This window comes from Hyla sarda, chromosome 9 (genome assembly GCF_029499605.1).
Source record: "Hyla sarda isolate aHylSar1 chromosome 9, aHylSar1.hap1, whole genome shotgun sequence".
NCBI classification, from domain to species: domain Eukaryota; kingdom Metazoa; phylum Chordata; class Amphibia; order Anura; family Hylidae; genus Hyla; species Hyla sarda.
Window position 1 is genome coordinate 19203987 of NC_079197.1, and position 17083 is coordinate 19221069.

At 42.8% G+C, this 17083-nt stretch overlaps 1 protein-coding gene across 8 annotated transcripts in view; it reads right to left on the minus strand.

The window, feature by feature from the left end:
- The window catches only part of KCNT1 (potassium sodium-activated channel subfamily T member 1), a 343981-nt gene that overhangs the window by 149628 nt on the left and 177270 nt on the right, over positions 1-17083 (minus strand). For 2 of the 8 annotated variants that reach the window (XM_056540056.1, XM_056540053.1), the window contains exon 2: positions 8854-8895. The exons of the other annotated variants lie outside the window; for them this stretch is intronic. In XM_056540056.1, coding sequence (XP_056396031.1) covers positions 8854-8895 — 42 coding nt within the window. The remainder of the gene's footprint in view (positions 1-8853; positions 8896-17083) is intronic. 8 annotated transcript variants of the gene reach the window in all.

Sequence of the window (17083 nt, forward strand, 5' to 3'; positions counted from 1 at the left end):
TCTGTTAATAGTTTCTTCTATATAGTTTGGGGAGGCTCCTCTGTTAATAGTTTCTTCTATATACTTTGGGGAGGCCCCTCTGTTAATAGTTTCTTCTATATAGTTTGGGGAGGTCCCTCTGTTAATGGTTTCTTCTATATAGTTTGGGTAGGCCCCTCTGTTAATAGTTTCTTCTATATAGTTTGGAGAGGTCCCTCTGTTATTAGTTTCTTCTATATAGTTTGGGGAGGCCCCTCTGTTATTAGTTTCTTCTATATAGTTTGGGGAGGCTCCTCTGTTAATAGTTTCTTCTATATAGTTTGGAGAGGTCCCTCTGTTAATAGTTTCTTCTATATAGTTTGGGGAGGCCCCTCTGTTAATGGTTTCTTCTATATAGTTTGGGGAGGCCCCTCTGTTATTAGTTTCTTCTATATAGTTTGGGGAGGCCCCTCTGTTAATAGTTTCTTCTATATAGTTTGGGGAGGCCCCTCTGTTAATAGTTTCTTCTATATAGTTTGGGGAGGCCCCTCTGTTATTAGTTTCTTCTATATAGTTTGGGGAGGCCCCTCTGTTAATAGTTTCTTCTATATAGTTTGGGGAGGCCCCTCTGTTAATAGTTTCTTCTATATAGTTTGGGGAGGCCCCTCTGTTATTAGTTTCTTCTATATAGTTTGGGGAGGCTCCTCTGTTATTAGTTTCTTCTATATAGTTTGGGGAGGCCCCTCTGTTAATAGTTTCTTCTATATAGTTTGGGGAGGCCCCTCTGTTAATAGTTTCTTCTCTATAGTTTGGGGAGGTCCCTCTGTTAATAGTTTCTTCTATATAGTTTGGGGAGGCCCCTCTGTTAATAGTTTCTTCTATATAGTTTGGGGAGGTCCCTCTGTTAATAGTTTCTTCTATATAGTTTGGGGAGGCCCCTCTGTGAATAGTTTCTTCTATATAGTTTGGGGAGGCTCCTCTGTTAATAGTTTCTTCTATATAGTTTGGGGAGGTCCCTCTGTTAATAGTTTCTTCTCTATAGTTTGGGGAGGTCCCTCTGTTAATAGTTTCTTCTCTATAGTTTGGGGAGGCTCCTCTGTTAATAGTTTCTTCTATATAGTTTGGGGAGGTCCCTCTGTTAATAGTTTCTTCTATATAGTTTGGGGAGGCCCCTCTGTGAATAGTTTCTTCTATATAGTTTGGGGAGGCCCCTCTGTGAATAGTTTCTTCTATATAGTTTGGGGAGGTCCCTCTGTTAATAGTTTCTTCTATATAGTTTGGGGAGGCTCCTCTGTTAATAGTTTCTTCTCTATAGTTTGGGGAGGCCCCTCTGTTAATAGTTTCTTCTATATAGTTTGGGGAGGTCCCTCTGTTAATAGTTTCTTCTATATAGTTTGGGGAGGCTCCTCTGTTAATAGTTTCTTCTATATAGTTTGGGTAGGCCCCTCTGTTAATAGTTTCTTCTATATAGTTTGGGGAGGCCCCTCTGTGAATAGTTTCTTCTATATAGTTTGGGGAGGCCCCTCTGTGAATAGTTTCTTCTATATAGTTTGGGGAGGCCCCTCTGTTAATGGTTTCTTCTATATAGTTTGGGGAGGCCCCTCTGTTAATAGTTTCTTCTATATAGTTTGGGGAGGCTCCTCTGTTAATAGTTTCTTCTATATAGTTTGGGTAGGTCCCTCTGTTAATAGTTTCTTCTATATAGTTTGGGTAGGTCCCTCTGTTAATAGTTTCTTCTATATAGTTTGGGGAGGCTCCTCTGTTAATAGTTTCTTCTATATAGTTTGGGTAGGCCCCTCTGTTAATAGTTTCTTCTATATAGTTTGGGGAGGCCCCTCTGTTAATAGTTTCTTCTATATAGTTTGGGGAGGCCCCTCTGTTATTAGTTTCTTCTCTATAGTTTGGGTAGGTCCCTCTGTTAATAGTTTCTTCTATATAGTTTGGGGAGGCTCCTCTGTTAATAGTTTCTTCTATATACTTTGGGGAGGCCCCTCTGTTAATAGTTTCTTCTATATAGTTTGGAGAGGTCCCTCTGTTATTAGTTTCTTCTATATAGTTTGGGGAGGCCCCTCTGTTATTAGTTTCTTCTATATAGTTTGGGGAGGCTCCTCTGTTAATAGTTTCTTCTATATAGTTTGGAGAGGTCCCTCTGTTAATAGTTTCTTCTATATAGTTTGGGGAGGCCCCTCTGTTAATGGTTTCTTCTATATAGTTTGGGGAGGCCCCTCTGTTATTAGTTTCTTCTATATAGTTTGGGGAGGCCCCTCTGTTAATAGTTTCTTCTATATAGTTTGGGGAGGCCCCTCTGTTAATAGTTTCTTCTATATAGTTTGGGGAGGCCCCTCTGTTAATAGTTTCTTCTATATAGTTTGGGGAGGCCCCTCTGTTAATAGTTTCTTCTATATAGTTTGGGGAGGCCCCTCTGTTATTAGTTTCTACTATATAGTTTGGGGAGGTCCCTCTGTTAATGGTTTCTTCTATATAGTTTGGGGAGGCCCCTCTGTTATTAGTTTCTTCTATATAGTTTGGGTAGGTCCCTCTGTTAATAGTTTCTTCTATATAGTTTGGGGAGGCCCCTCTGTTATTAGTTTCTTCTATATAGTTTGGGGAGGCCCCTCTGTTAATAGTTTCTTCTATATAGTTTGGGGAGGCCCCTCTGTTAATAGTTTCTTCTATATAGTTTGGGGAGGCCCCTCTGTTAATAGTTTCTTCTATATAGTTTGGGGAGGCCCCTCTGTTATTAGTTTCTTCTATATAGTTTGGGGAGGCCCCTCTGTTAATAGTTTCTTCTATATAGTTTGGGGAGGCCCCTCTGTTAATAGTTTCTTCTCTATAGTTTGGGGAGGTCCCTCTGTTAATAGTTTCTTCTATATAGTTTGGGGAGGTCCCTCTGTTAATAGTTTCTTCTATATAGTTTGGGGAGGCCCCTCTGTTAATAGTTTCTTCTATATAGTTTGGGGAGGCCCCTCTGTTAATAGTTTCTTCTATATAGTTTGGGGAGGTCCCTCTGTTAATAGTTTCTTCTATATAGTTTGGGGAGGCCCCTCTGTTAATAGTTTCTTCTATATAGTTTGGGGAGGCCCCTCTGTGAATAGTTTCTTCTATATAGTTTGGGGAGGCTCCTCTGTTAATAGTTTCTTCTATATAGTTTGGGTAGGTCCCTCTGTTAATAGTTTCTTCTCTATAGTTTGGGGAGGCTCCTCTGTTAATAGTTTCTTCTATATAGTTTGGGGAGGTCCCTCTGTTAATAGTTTCTTCTATATACTTTGGGGAGGCCCCTCTGTGAATAGTTTCTTCTATATACTTTGGGGAGGCCCCTCTGTGAATAGTTTCTTCTATATAGTTTGGGTAGGTCCCTCTGTTAATAGTTTCTTCTCTATAGTTTGGGGAGGCCCCTCTGTGAATAGTTTCTTCTATATAGTTTGGGGAGGTCCCTCTGTTAATAGTTTCTTCTATATAGTTTGGGGAGGCCCCTCTGTGAATAGTTTCTTCTCTATAGTTTGGGGAGGCCCCTCTGTGAATAGTTTCTTCTATATAGTTTGGGGAGGTCCCTCTGTTAATAGTTTCTTCTATATAGTTTGGGGAGGCCCCTCTGTTAATAGTTTCTTCTATATAGTTTGGGTAGGCCCCTCTGTTAATAGTTTCTTCTATATAGTTTGGGGAGGTCCCTCTGTTAATAGTTTCTTCTCTATAGTTTGGGGAGGCCCCTCTGTTATTAGTTTCTTCTATATAGTTTGGGGAGGCTCCTCTGTTAATGGTTTCTTCTATATAGTTTGGGGAGGCCCCTCTGTTAATGGTTTCTTCTGTATAGTTTGGGGAGGTCCCTCTGTTAATAGTTTCTTCTATATAGTTTGGGGAGGCCCCTCTGTTAATAGTTTCTTCTATATAGTTTGGGGAGGCCCCTCTGTTAATAGTTTCTTCTATATAGTTTGGGGAGGCCCCTCTGTTAATAGTTTCTTCTATATAGTTTGGGGAGGCCCCTCTGTTAATAGTTTCTTCTATATAGTTTGGGGAGGCCCCTCTGTTAAAGGAGTAGTCTGGTGAAAAATAACTTATCCCCTATCGAAGGATTGGGGATAAGTTATAGATCGCGGGGGGTCTGAGCACTGGGGCCCCCCGCGATCTCGTGCACAGGGCCCCGGTAGTTAGCTGGAAGCTGTCGTCTGTACCCCGCATGAAGCCATGGCCGGCACACCCCCTCCATGTATCTCTATGGGGTACATGGAGGGGCGCGTCGGCTAGCGCTCCGTGTGGAGTACGGCACGCCCTCCTTCCAGCCGACTGCCGGGACCCCATGCAGGAGATAAGGGGGGGCCCCAGTGCTCGGACCCCCCGCGATCTATAACTTTTCTCCTATCCTTGGATAGGGGATAAGTTATTTTTTACCAGACAACTCCTTTTAATAGTTGCTCCCATATAGTTGTTGTAGGCCCGGGCCCCTCTCAGAGGCCTGCAACTATATGGGGGTAAAACTACTAACAAAGGGGCCTACCCCAATTATATGAAACACATATCCTTAAACCCCTCTATATAGCTTTTATTGCATAACCCCTTAAAGGAGTAGTCCAGTGCTGAAATACTTATCCCCTATTCTAAGGATAGGGGATAAGTTTCAGATCGCGGGGGGTCCGACCGCTGAGGCCCCCTGTCATTTCCTGTACGGGGCCCCTACAGCACGCGGGAAGGGGGCGTGTTGACCACTGCAACCAAGTCTAATTATCAAGGGTAGATAGACCCCCTAAGGCCTAGTGCCTTGATGTATCCTCAACCTCTGCCCCCCGCCCTAGAGAGGTACCCCTAATTGACTCCTTATTGAAGAGGGCTCTGTGCTTTATAAAACTTAAATGGGCACTGTCAGATTCAAAACCTTTTTATATGTTGTACATCTTGGCAAAAACATTAAAGGGGTATTCCAAGAAAAAACTTTATTTTTATTTTTTTATATCAACTGGCCCCAGAAAGTTAAACAGATTTGTAAATGACTTCTATAAAAAAAAATCTTAATCCTTCCAATAATTATCAGCTGCTGAAGTTGAGTTGTTCTTTTCTGTCTGACAACACTGCTCTCTGCTGACATCTCTGCTTGTCTCGGGAACTGCACAGAGTAGAAGAGATTTTCTATGGGGATTTGCTTCTACTCTGGACAGTTCCCGAGACAGGTGTCATCAGAGAGCACTTAGACAGAAAAGAACAACTCAACTTCAGCAGCTCATAAGTACTGAAAGGAGTAAGATTTTTTAATAGAAGTCATTTACAAATCTGTTTAACTTTTTGGAGCCAGTGGATATATATATTTATGTAAAAAAAAAAAAAGTGTTTTCCTGGATAACCCCTTTAACCTTTCTAATATACTTCATAAGGAAATGTCATGTCCTTTTTTTATAGAAATGATGGCTTATTAAAAAAACACTACTAGGGGTCCTCATACCATCCAGAACATAGGGGGAGGTTTACCAAAACCTGTCCAGAGGAAAAGTTGCCCAGTTGCCCATAGCAACCAATCAGATCACTTTCATTTTGCAGAGGCCTTGTTAAAAATGAAAGAAGAGATCTGATTGGTTGCTATGGGCAACTGGGCAACTTTTAATCTGGATAGGTTTTCATAAACCTCCCCCTATATCAGTGGTCTTCAACCTGCGGAGCTCCAGATGTTGCAAAACTACAACTCCCAGCATGCCCGGACAGCCGTTGGCTGTCCGGGCATGCTGGGAGTTGTAGTTTTGCAACATCTGGAGGTACGTAGGTTGAAGACCACTGCCCTATATGATTACAGTTGTCATTTTAAATAAAGCTGGTTGATATGATAAATTGTGCTGTATTTAGTGTGTTTGTAATCCTTGGTCAGTTATTGTCAAAAATGTCGCCTCCAGCCCCCTGGAGAAAAGGCGATAAATCTCCCCAATAAACCTGTCCAGCAGCAGCATTATCTTTGTCCCGGCAGAAGGACAGGATAGGACAAAGTCCAGGAAGTGAGGGCGGGACTAGGACTCCTCTGTGCTCACTCCTGTCCTGTCAGACTGCAGCATGAAAACAGAGAGGAGGGGGTTACAGAGCAGCCTGCAGTGATTGGATGAGGAGACCCAGCACAGCAGATTCAGGGAGGAAGTGAATGCATGGTGAGTGAGGGCGGGCCCAGGGCTTGCCTCAGACATGCCCCTTCCTGAGCAGTGGATGTCAGAATGAGTGAGTGAGCAGCAAAACAAAGCAATTGGACAGCCAAATACAGAAACTAGACACATAAAAAAGACATGTAAAGAATCTGTATGACCTAGTGGGTAACACCTAGAAGCATTATTTTATTCTGTGATATGACAGGTACGCTTTAAAGGGGTACTCCAGTGGAAAACAAATTTTTTTTTTTTTTTTTTTTTAATCAACTGGTGCCAGAAAATTAAACAGATTTGTAATGAACTTTTATTTAAAAATCTTAATCCTTCCAGTACCTATCAGCTGCTGTATGCTCCACAGGAAGTTGTATTTCTTCCTGGATTTGTTTTCTGTCTGACCACAGTGCTCTCTGCTGACACCTCTGTCCATGTCAGGAACTGTCCAGAGCAGGAGAAATTTGCTATGGGGATTTACTCCTAACTCTGGACAGTTCCTGACATGGACAGAGGTGTCAGCAGAGAGCACTGTGGTCAGACTGAAAAGAAATTCAAAAAGAAAAGAACTTCCTGTGGAGCTGCTGATAAGTACTGGAAGGATTAAGATTTTTAGATCACAGTTAATTGCAAATCTGTTTAACTTTCTGGCACCAGTTGATTTGAAAAAATATATATATTGTTTTCCACCGGAGTACCCCTTTTAAAGGAGAAATCCCACGTGGGAAAATGTATCCATTATCCAAAAGAGCGTGGGGGGGTGGGGCTGACTGCTGGGAATCCCCGCGATCTTCTATACTTCGCTCTTGCTCTCCTCGCACACAGACCATGCACCCTCCATTCATCTCTATTGCAAAGTCGGAGATGCACGAGTACAGCACTAGTGTATCTCTGGCTCTCCTATAGAATAGAATTGAATTGAGCGCGCATGCGCAAGGAGAGCCAGAGCGCAGTACAGGAGATCGTGGTGGGTCCCAGCGGTCAAACCCCCTCCGATCAGGCACTTATCCCCTATCCTTCGGAAAGGGGATTAGCCCCTTAAGGACTCAGGGTTTTTCCGTTTTTGCACTTTCGTTTTTTCCTCCTTACCTTTTAAAAATCATAACCCTTTCAATTTTCCACCTAAAAATCCATATTATGGCTTATTTTTTGCGTCGCCAATTCTACTTTGCAGTGACATTAGTCATTTTACCAAAAATGCACGGCGAAATGGAAAAAAAAATCATTGTGCGACAAAATGGAAAAAAAAAACGCCATTTTGTAACTTTTGGGGGCTTCCGTTTCTACGCAGTGCATATTTCGGTAAAAATGACACCTTATCATTATTCTGTAGGTCCATACGGTTAAAATGATACCCTACTTATATAGGTTTGATTTTGTCGCACTTCTGGAAAAAATCATAACTACATGCAGGCAAATTTATACGTTCATAAATGTCATCTTCTGACCCCTATAACTTTTTTATTTTTCCACGTACAGGGCGGTATGAGGATTCTTTTTTTGCGCCGTGATCTGAAGTTTTTATCGGTATGATTTTTGTTTTGATCGGACTTTTTGATCACTTTTTATTCATTTTTTAATGGTATAAAAAGTGACCAAAATACGATTTTTTGGACTTTGGAATTTTTTTGCGCGTACGCCATTGACCGTACGGCTTAATTAATGATATATTTTTATAGTTCGGACATTTACGCACGCAGCGATACCACATATGTTTATTTTTTATTTTTTTTACACTGTTTTATTTTTTTTATGGGAAAAGGGGGGTGATTCAAACTTTTATTAGGGAAGGGGTTAAATGACCTTTATTAACACTTTTTTTTTAACTTTTTTTTTGCAGTGTTATAGCTCCCATAGGGACCTATAACACTGCACACACTGATCTCTTATACTGATCATTGTTATCCCATAGGGACCTATAACAATGCACACACTGATCTCCTATGCTGATCACTGGCGTGTATTAACAAGCCTGTGATCAGCGTTATCAGCGCTTGACTGCTCCTGCGTGGATCTCAGGCACGGAGCAGTCATTCGCCGATCGGACACCGGGGAGGCAGGTAAGGGCCCTCCCGGTGTCCGATCAGCTGTTCGGGACGCCGCGATTTCACCGCGGCGGTCCCGAACAGCCCGACTGAGCAGCCGGGTCACTTTCAGTTTCACTTTAGAAGCGGCGGTCAGCTTTGACCGCCGCTTCTAAAGGGTTAATACCGCACATCGCCGCGATCGGCGATGTGTGGTATTAGCCGCGGGTCCCGGCGCGATCCCGCTTCATATCGCGAGAGCCGGCGCAGGACGTAAATATACGTCCTGCGTCGTTAAGGGGTTAAAGGGGTATTCCAGGAAAAAACATTTTTTTTTTTTTTTTATATCAACTGGCTCCAGAAAGTTAAACAGATTTGTAAATGACTTCTATTAAAAAAATCTTAATCCTTCCAATAATTATCAGCTGCTGAAGTTCAGTTGTTCTTTTCTGTCTGGCAACAGTGCTCTCTGGCGACATCTCTGCTTGTCTCGGGAACTGCACAGAGTAGAAGAGGTTTGCTACGGGGATTTGCTTCTACTCTGGACAGTTCCCGAGACAGGTGTCACCAGAGACCACTTAGACAGAAAAGAACAACTCAACTTCAGCAGCTCATAAGTACTGAAAGGATTAAGATTTTTTAATTACAAATAAGTAATTTGTAAGTAATTTACAAATCTGTTTAACTTTCTGGAGCCAGTTGAGATATATATATATATTAGTGTGCCCCCTCGTATTGTAAGTGAATTATAAGCCATGCAGTCAACTCACTGTGAATAGGATCTGTCAAGACTGAATTCTTCTGTATAATTCCTACAGCAAAAAAAAAGCAAGGGAAGAAAAACAGCGACACAATGACACAGACGTTAACAGCGCGAATAACAGGACACAGGCTGGCAAAGATGGACGCCGCGCACGGATCATCGCTCTGTCCCCTTCACATCAGCCAAAGAACATGCAAAGCGGCCATTATCAGTCAGCGCGGCAAAGCATCCGGGTTCAGCACTGGTCGGCCATAATGGCATCGTAATAGGACACGTTATACGTTAAACATACCAGTCCCCTCCCAGCAGGCACCATATATACAGGAGGTTGGTGTAAATGGTGCTAAGTGATCCAAAAGCGGGAGGAACTATTTTGGGGCACAATTTGGGGACTCTCATAGTGAGCACTGTGCAGCGAAATCCCTTGGACAGTGATAGGAGTCCTGCATCAAAATTTTCAAGCAGAATTAGAAAGCGAGGGTGGGGGTGGGGGGGGGGGTCTCGTTCAGGGCCCCTCATCCAGTAACCAGTGGCTACAAACTGGGCTTTACTATGTTTGGATTGTGGCCAGTGAGCAATGTTTACCATCGGCTTAAAGGGGTACTCCTGTGGAAACCTTTTTTTTTTATTTTCTTTTTTAAATCAACTGGTGCCAGAAAGTTAAACAGATTTGTAAATGACTTCTATTAAAAAATCTTAATCCTTCCAGTACTTTTTAGGGGCTGTATACTAAAGAGAAATACAAAAAAAGACCACAGTGCTCTCTGCTGACCTCTGCTGTCCATTTTAGGAACTGTCCAGAACAGGAGAAAATCCCCATAGCAAACATATGCTGCTCTGGACAGTTCCTAAAATGGACAGCAGAGGTCAGCAGAGAGCACTGTGGTCAGGACATCACAGGAAATGCATTTCTTTTTTTGTATTCCTCTTTAGTATACAGCCCCTAAAAAGTACTGGAAGGGTAAAGATTTTTTCATAGAAGTGATTTACAAATCTGTTTTTAACTTTCTGGAACCAGTTGATTTAAAACAAAAAAAAAAAAAAAAGTTTTCCACGGGAGTACCCCTTTAAGTCTTGTACATGTGTCGGAGGTAGGGTCCCCACCTGGCCAGTATTGTACCGGCACATCCGGTATTTTGGCCACCCTGCCGGTATTTTTATATTTAAAATACCAGCAATACAATGACCGGTATTTATCCAATCAATCCCCCAACTCCTGGAATGTTGCACCCTATACTATACCAGTGATTCCCAACCAGAGCGCCTCCAGCTGTTGCAAAACTACAACTCCCAGCATGCCCGGACAGCCGTTGGCTGTCCGGGCATGCTGGGAGTTGTAGTTTTGCAACAGCTGGAGGTCTACAGTTTGGAGACCACCACCCTAGGGTTCTGCTGCTGCTACACTTGGGCTCAGTGACATTTTACCATATGAAGAAACCAAACCAATGTTCAATAATGTTGTTCCCCCATGATAATGTTCCCCCAAATATATCTCTGGTCTCCTCCATCATGGCCGCACTCTCAGTCTTCTATGTTATAAAGTGACGTTCCTTCCCACCCAAATACCCAGACCTTATAAAGTCGGCGCCTGCCGCCCCTCCCCCCCCACCCAAAAAAACCAAAAAGCACCCTACACCCAGAGTTTTCTATAACTTTATTTAATAATAAAAAGGCTTATTTCACCCTATCAAACAAATGGATGTAAATGTCCATCTCTACACCTGTCCTCGAGCCAGGATATCCAGTCCAGCCACCTGCAGGGGCAGAACATTACCATCAGAGATCTGCCCAGATGGAATACCACCACCAGCAACCTGCTGTGTCCCATCAGGAGCAGAAATACCACCATTGTCCTGGTGAGTCATAACACCACCGCCAGCAGCGACCTGATCAGCTTGAATTCCATCACCAGCAACCTGCCAGCAGCGACCTGATCAGCTTGAATTCTATCACCAGCAACCTGCAGAACAGGGCTGCCATCATCATAGACTGTCTCGGCAGGATCAGCACTTTTAGTGACCTGCTCATCTACCTGCTAAGCTGGATAACCATCAACAGCAACCTGCTGCGCTGGTTCATACCTACACTTCACCATCTGATCTGGTTTGCTAATACCATCAGAGACCTGCAGTCTTGGATGACCACCACCAATGCCTTGATCACCACCATCACCAGCAGATCCCTGCTTGACTGGATGGTCACAGTCAGTGATATGATGACCTGGATGAACACCACCAGCACCAGTGAACTTCTTAGCTGGATCTACACCACCACCAGCAGCGATCTCTACTTCTGGATCAGCTTCATCAGTGAGAAGCTCACCTGGATCGCCATGACAGTTCAGCTTTTGACTTGGGTTATGCCAAGTTGGATAGTAACCAGCATCACCAGACCTATGGCATAAACACCATCAGACAGTTCCTGGGATGGGTCAACATGGCCATCGTCATTGTCGCCACCATCAAGATGCTGTACCTTACCAACATCACCAGCATGCTATGGAGATCATAGGCCTGATCAGCTGGATCTTTACCACCATCGGTGAACCATGAACAGTGTAAAAGCTGAATAAACATTTTTATTTGACAAACATTCCAATAGATGTAATTATTGTTAGAATTAAAGACAAAGTGTGGAATTTATTATAGATCAGCGTTTTATATGTCCGTGAGAAACAAAAATATCTCGGAGTAAGGTGCCCCAAATGTATGAAGAGCCGCAGTTGAATATGGTTGCAACAGCTGGAGGCACCTCTGGTTGGAAAACACTCACCTATACTATATAGTTCAACATGTTGGGAGTTGTAGTTTTGCAACAGCTGGAGGCACCCCTGGTTGGGAAACACTGATCTATACTATATACTACTATATAGTCCAACATGCTCTGAGTTGTAGTTTTGCAACAGCTGGAGGCACCCCTTTTTGGGAAACACGTATATGTATTACTATATAGTTCAACATGCTGGGAGTTGTAGTTTTGCAACAGCTGGAGGCACCCCTGGTTGGGAAACACTGACCTCTACTATGTACTACTATATGTTCCAACATGCTGGGAGTTGTAGTTTTTCATTTTGGGCAGCTGTTGAGCAACAGGCTGTATCAGGGCATGCTGGGAGTTGTAGTTAGTAACTTACTGCAACTCCCGAATTTAATAAAAAAAAATCGATCAAAAAGTCACATCGAAACAAAAAGGGTCCTGTTAAAAACTACAGATCAGGCGCAAAAAATTATCCCTCATACAGGCCTATATAAGGTGAAATAAAAACGTTATAGGGGTCAGAATAGGACAAAATTTTCCCTGCATATGTGTACCCTGTGATGTCACGCATATATAATTAATTATGCAAATTAGCATGGCCGTTATTTTTCTGCAAGAAAGGTGGCGACCCTACATAGAGCTAATATGCCATAAATGCCCCTGAGAGTGATGCTATTTGACAGTGTGATCTCCACAGACAAGAAGATGTACAGCTATGTATTAAAGGGGTACTCCAGTGGAAAACTTTATTTATTTCTTAAATCAACTGTTGCCAGAAAGTTAAACAGATTTGTAAATTACTTCTATAAAAAAATCTTAATCCTTCCAGTACTTATTAGCTGCTGAATACTACAGAGGAAATTCTTTTCTTTTTGGAAGACAGAGCTCTCTGCTGACCTCATGACCACAGTGCTCTCTGCTGACACCTCTGTCCATTTTAAGAACTGTCCAGAGCAGGAGAAAATCCCCATAGAACACATATGCTGCTCTGGACAGTTCCTAAAATGGACAGAGATGTCAGCAGAGAGCACTGTGCTCATGAGGTCAGTAGAGAGCTCTGTGTTCCATAAAGAAAATAATTTCCTCTGTAGTGTTCAGCAGCTAATAAGTACTGGAAGGATTAAGATTTTTTTTAAATAGAAGTAATTTACAAATCTGTTTAACTTTCTGGCATCAGTTGATTGGTGGAAAGCCTTTTTTTTTTTTTTTTTTTTTTAAATCAACTGGTGCCAGAAAGTTAAACAGATTTGTAAATTACTTCTATTAAAAAATCTTAATCCTTCCAGTACTTATTAGCTGCTGAATACTACAGAGGAAATTATTTTCTTTTTGGAACACAGAGCTGTCTGCTGACATCATGACCACAGTGCTCTCTGCTGACACCTCTGTCCATTTTAGGAACTGTCCAGAGCAGCATATGTTTTCTATGGGGATTTTCTCCTACTCTGGACAGTTCTTAAAATGGACAGAGGTGTCAGCAGAGAGCACTGTGCTCGTGATGTCAGCAGAGAGCTCTGTGTTCCAAAAAGAAAATAATTTCCTCTGTAGTATTCAGCAGCTAATAAGTACTGGAAGGATTAAGATTTTTTTTAAATAGAAGTAATTTACAAATCTGTTTAACCTTCTGGCACCAGTTGATTTAAAAAAAAAAAAAAGTTTTCCCCCGGAGTACCCCTTTAAAGCCCAACGCATAAGGTAGAGATCCCGTGTTCCTATAGTGCGTCACGTTGTACAGTGTGTCCCCAGGACCTCTCTACCTGCTCCATGATTATAATAATTTGCTGTCAGACATGTGACGGATAAGAGGCGGTGTCAGGATAATTTGGCGCTGAGCACCTGGTTAGCAGTCCGCCCCCGCACACAGCTGTAATTGTGAGACCTTTGTATACAGATGACAGCTCCCGTATGTCAGAGGCCGCAGGTCTGCCGAAAGTGCTGCCCGAACTAGATGGGGAAGAAAATCCTGTCATTTTACCAGACAAATAATATTATTCCGTATCCTAATGGAAGAAAATAAGAGGTTCTGGATATAAAGCTCACAGAGGACGATGTGCGTCATTACTAGTGTTCTCTGGCGTCAGCCGAGCGGCCAACGTTACCGCCTTTTCTCCAGGGGGCTGGAGGCGACATTTTTGACAATAACTGACCAAGGATTGCAAACACACTAAATACAGCACAATTTATCATATCAACCAGCTTTATTTAAAATGACAACTGTAATCCTATAGGGCAGTGGTCTTCAACCTACGTACCTCCAGATGTTGCAAAACTACAACTCCCAGCATGCCCGGACAGCCGTTGGCATGTTCCTAATGCTGTTTTCGCACTGCGGGGGGTCAGCCACACCCCCTCGTGCCGTCATGGCCACGCCCCTCAATGCAAGTCTAAGGGAGGGGGCGTGACGGCAGTCACGCCCCCTCCCATAGACTTGCATTGAGGGGGCGTGGCCGTGACATCACAAGGTTTCGTGGCCGACCCCCACAGTGCGAAAACAGCATTCGGAACATTTACTTCCAAAGGCTAACCAGTGGAGTACCCCTTTAAGCTTGTTTGAAAAACATTTCTCACATGCATCCTATTTTGTTAAAACCTGTATTCCGGTACCTGCTTCTCCTCCATGATGGACATTGTTTCTTAATTTTCAAAGTGTTTCCTGCTGCCAATTCACCAGGAATCTATAGACAGCATATACATTCGCAAGTACCGGAATACAGGTTTTAACTAAATAAGCTGCATGTGAGAAATGTTTTTCAAACAAGCATAAAGGGGTACTCCGGTGGAAACCTTTTTTTTTTTTTTTTAAATCAACTGGTGCCAGAAAGTTAAACAGATTTGTAAATTACTTCTATTGAAAAATCTTAATCCTTCCTGTACTTATTAGCTGCTGAATACTATAGAGGAAATGGTTTTCTTTTTGGAACACAATGCTCTCTGCTGACATCACGACCACAGCACCCTCTGCTGACATCTCTGTCCATTTTAGGAACTGTCCAGAGCAGCATATGTTTGCTGTGGGGATTTTCTCCTACTCTGGGCAGTTCTTTAAATGGACAGAGATGTCAGCAGAGAGCACTGTGCTTGTGATGTCAGCAGAGAGCTCTGTGTTCCAAACAGAAAATAATTTCCTCTGTAGTATTCAGAAGCTAATAAGTACTGGAAGGATTAAGATTTTTTAATACAAGTAATTTACCAATCTGTTTACCTTTCTGGCACCAGTTGATTAAAAAAAAAAAAGTTTTCCACCAGAGTACCCCTTTAAATCAATTCTAGCACCTGGATATACAAATATCAAGCTTTGTCTGTGTGAGCAGGGCCAGTTCTGCCTATAGGCAAAATAGGCAGCTGCCTAGAGCGCCCTCTTGAAGAGGGCGCCGCTCTGCACTCTGCTAGAAATTTAGTGGCCAGTCCAACGGAAGCCCTACCCAGCCACCACCACTGTATCACCCCAGTAGTAAGGTAATTACATTAGGAGGAGGTTTGTTACAGTATGTCACCCCAGTAGTAAGGAGATTACATGAGGAGGAGGTTTGTTACAGTGTGTCACCCCAGTAGTAAGGAGATTACATGAGGAGGAGGTTTGTTACAGTGTGTCACCACAGTAGTAAGGAGATTATATGAGAAGGAGGTTTGTTACACTGTATCACCCCATTAGTAAGGTAATTACATGAGGAGGAGGTTTGTTACAGTGTGTCACCCCAGTAGTAAGGAGATTACATGAGGAGGGGGTTTGTTACAGTGTGTCACCCCAGTAGTAAGGTAATTACATGAGGAGGAGGTTGGTTACAGTGTGTCACCCCAGTAGTAAGATTACAAGAGGAGGAGGTTTGTTACAGTGTGTCACCACAGTAGTAAGGAGATTACATGAGGAGGAGGTTTGCTACACTGTATCACCCCATTAGTAAGGTAATTGCATGAGGAGGAGGTTTGTTACAGTGTGTCACCCCAGTAGTAAGGAGATTACATGAGGAGGAGGTTTGTTACAGTGTGTCACCCCAGTAGTAAGGTAGTTACATAAGGAGGAAGCTTGTTACAGTGTGTCACCCCAGTAGTAAGAAGATTACATGAGGAGGAGGTTTGTTACAGTGTGTCACCCCAGTAGTAAGGAGATTACATGAGGAGGAGGTTTGTTACAATGTGTCACCCCCAGTAGTAAGATTACATGGGGAGGAGGTTTGTTACAGTGTGTCACCCCAGTAGTAAGGTAATTACATGAGGAGGAGGTTTGTTACAGTGTGTCACCCCAGTAGTAAGATTACATGAGGAGGAGGTTTGTTACAGTGTGTCACCCCAGTAGTAAGGAGATTACATGAGGATGGTGATTGTTACAGTGTGTCACCCCAGTAGTAAGGTGATTACATGTGGAGGAGGTTTGTTACAGTGTGTCACCCCAGTAGTCAGGAGATTACATGAGGAGGAGGTTTGTTACAGTGTGTCACCCCAGTAGTAAGGAGATTACATGAGGAGGAGGTTTGTTACAGTGTGTCACCCCAGTAGTAAGGAGATTACATGAGGAGGATTGTTACAGTGTGTCACCCCAGTAGTAAGGAGATTACATAAGGAGGAGGTTTGTTACAGTGTGTCACCCCAGTAGTAAGGAGATTACATGAGGAGGAGGTTTGTTACAGTGTGTCACCCCAGTAGTAAGGAGATTACATGAGGAGGATTGTTACAGTGTGTCACCCCAGTAGTAAGGAGATTAATAATGTGGATACATACAAGAAGTGATATCTGTCAAAAGAAAGGGACTAAGTGCAGCATTAGTGTATATGATTTATTCATCTAATATTTCCAGCTGAATGGGACTTTTTTGCAATTTTCATTAGAAGAAAGTGGAACTTGTGCAAAGTACAACTGGAGAAAAGTGGAATTCACGTGCAAATATCTATGGGCTGAGAAAAAATATTGACGTAAGTAATATCGAGTTATAATATTATGTACAGTATAGCGACATAAATAAGGACTGTATTATCTGATACCTGCAATTGTGCACGAAATTATTGCAATATATATATATATATTTTTATAGTGTGGAAATGCGGCGAATAATTGATGGCGGCCGGTGATTTATGATTTAGAGTGTTTTGATATTTTATAAGAATTAATAAAGTAAGTGGTTTTAAGTCTCTACAATATTTCATTATTAATTAATAAGAGAGGTACGAGACCAATTGGAACTGTGTGACATCACAGATACGCTTAAAGGGGTACTCCGCCCCTAGATATCTTGTCTCCTATCCAAAGGATAGGGGGTAAGATGTCCGATTGCGTTGGTCCCGCTGATGGGGACCCCGTGATCTCAGCTGCGGCACCCCAGACATGCAGCTGGAAGACTGGCAATGCGGGGTGCAGGCTTGTGATGCCACAGCCACGCCCTGCTCGTGACATCACGGCCAAGCCCCCTCAATGTAAGTCTATGGGAGGGGGCGTGACGGCCGTCACGTCCCCTCCCATAGACTTGCATTGGGGGCGTGGCCGTGACA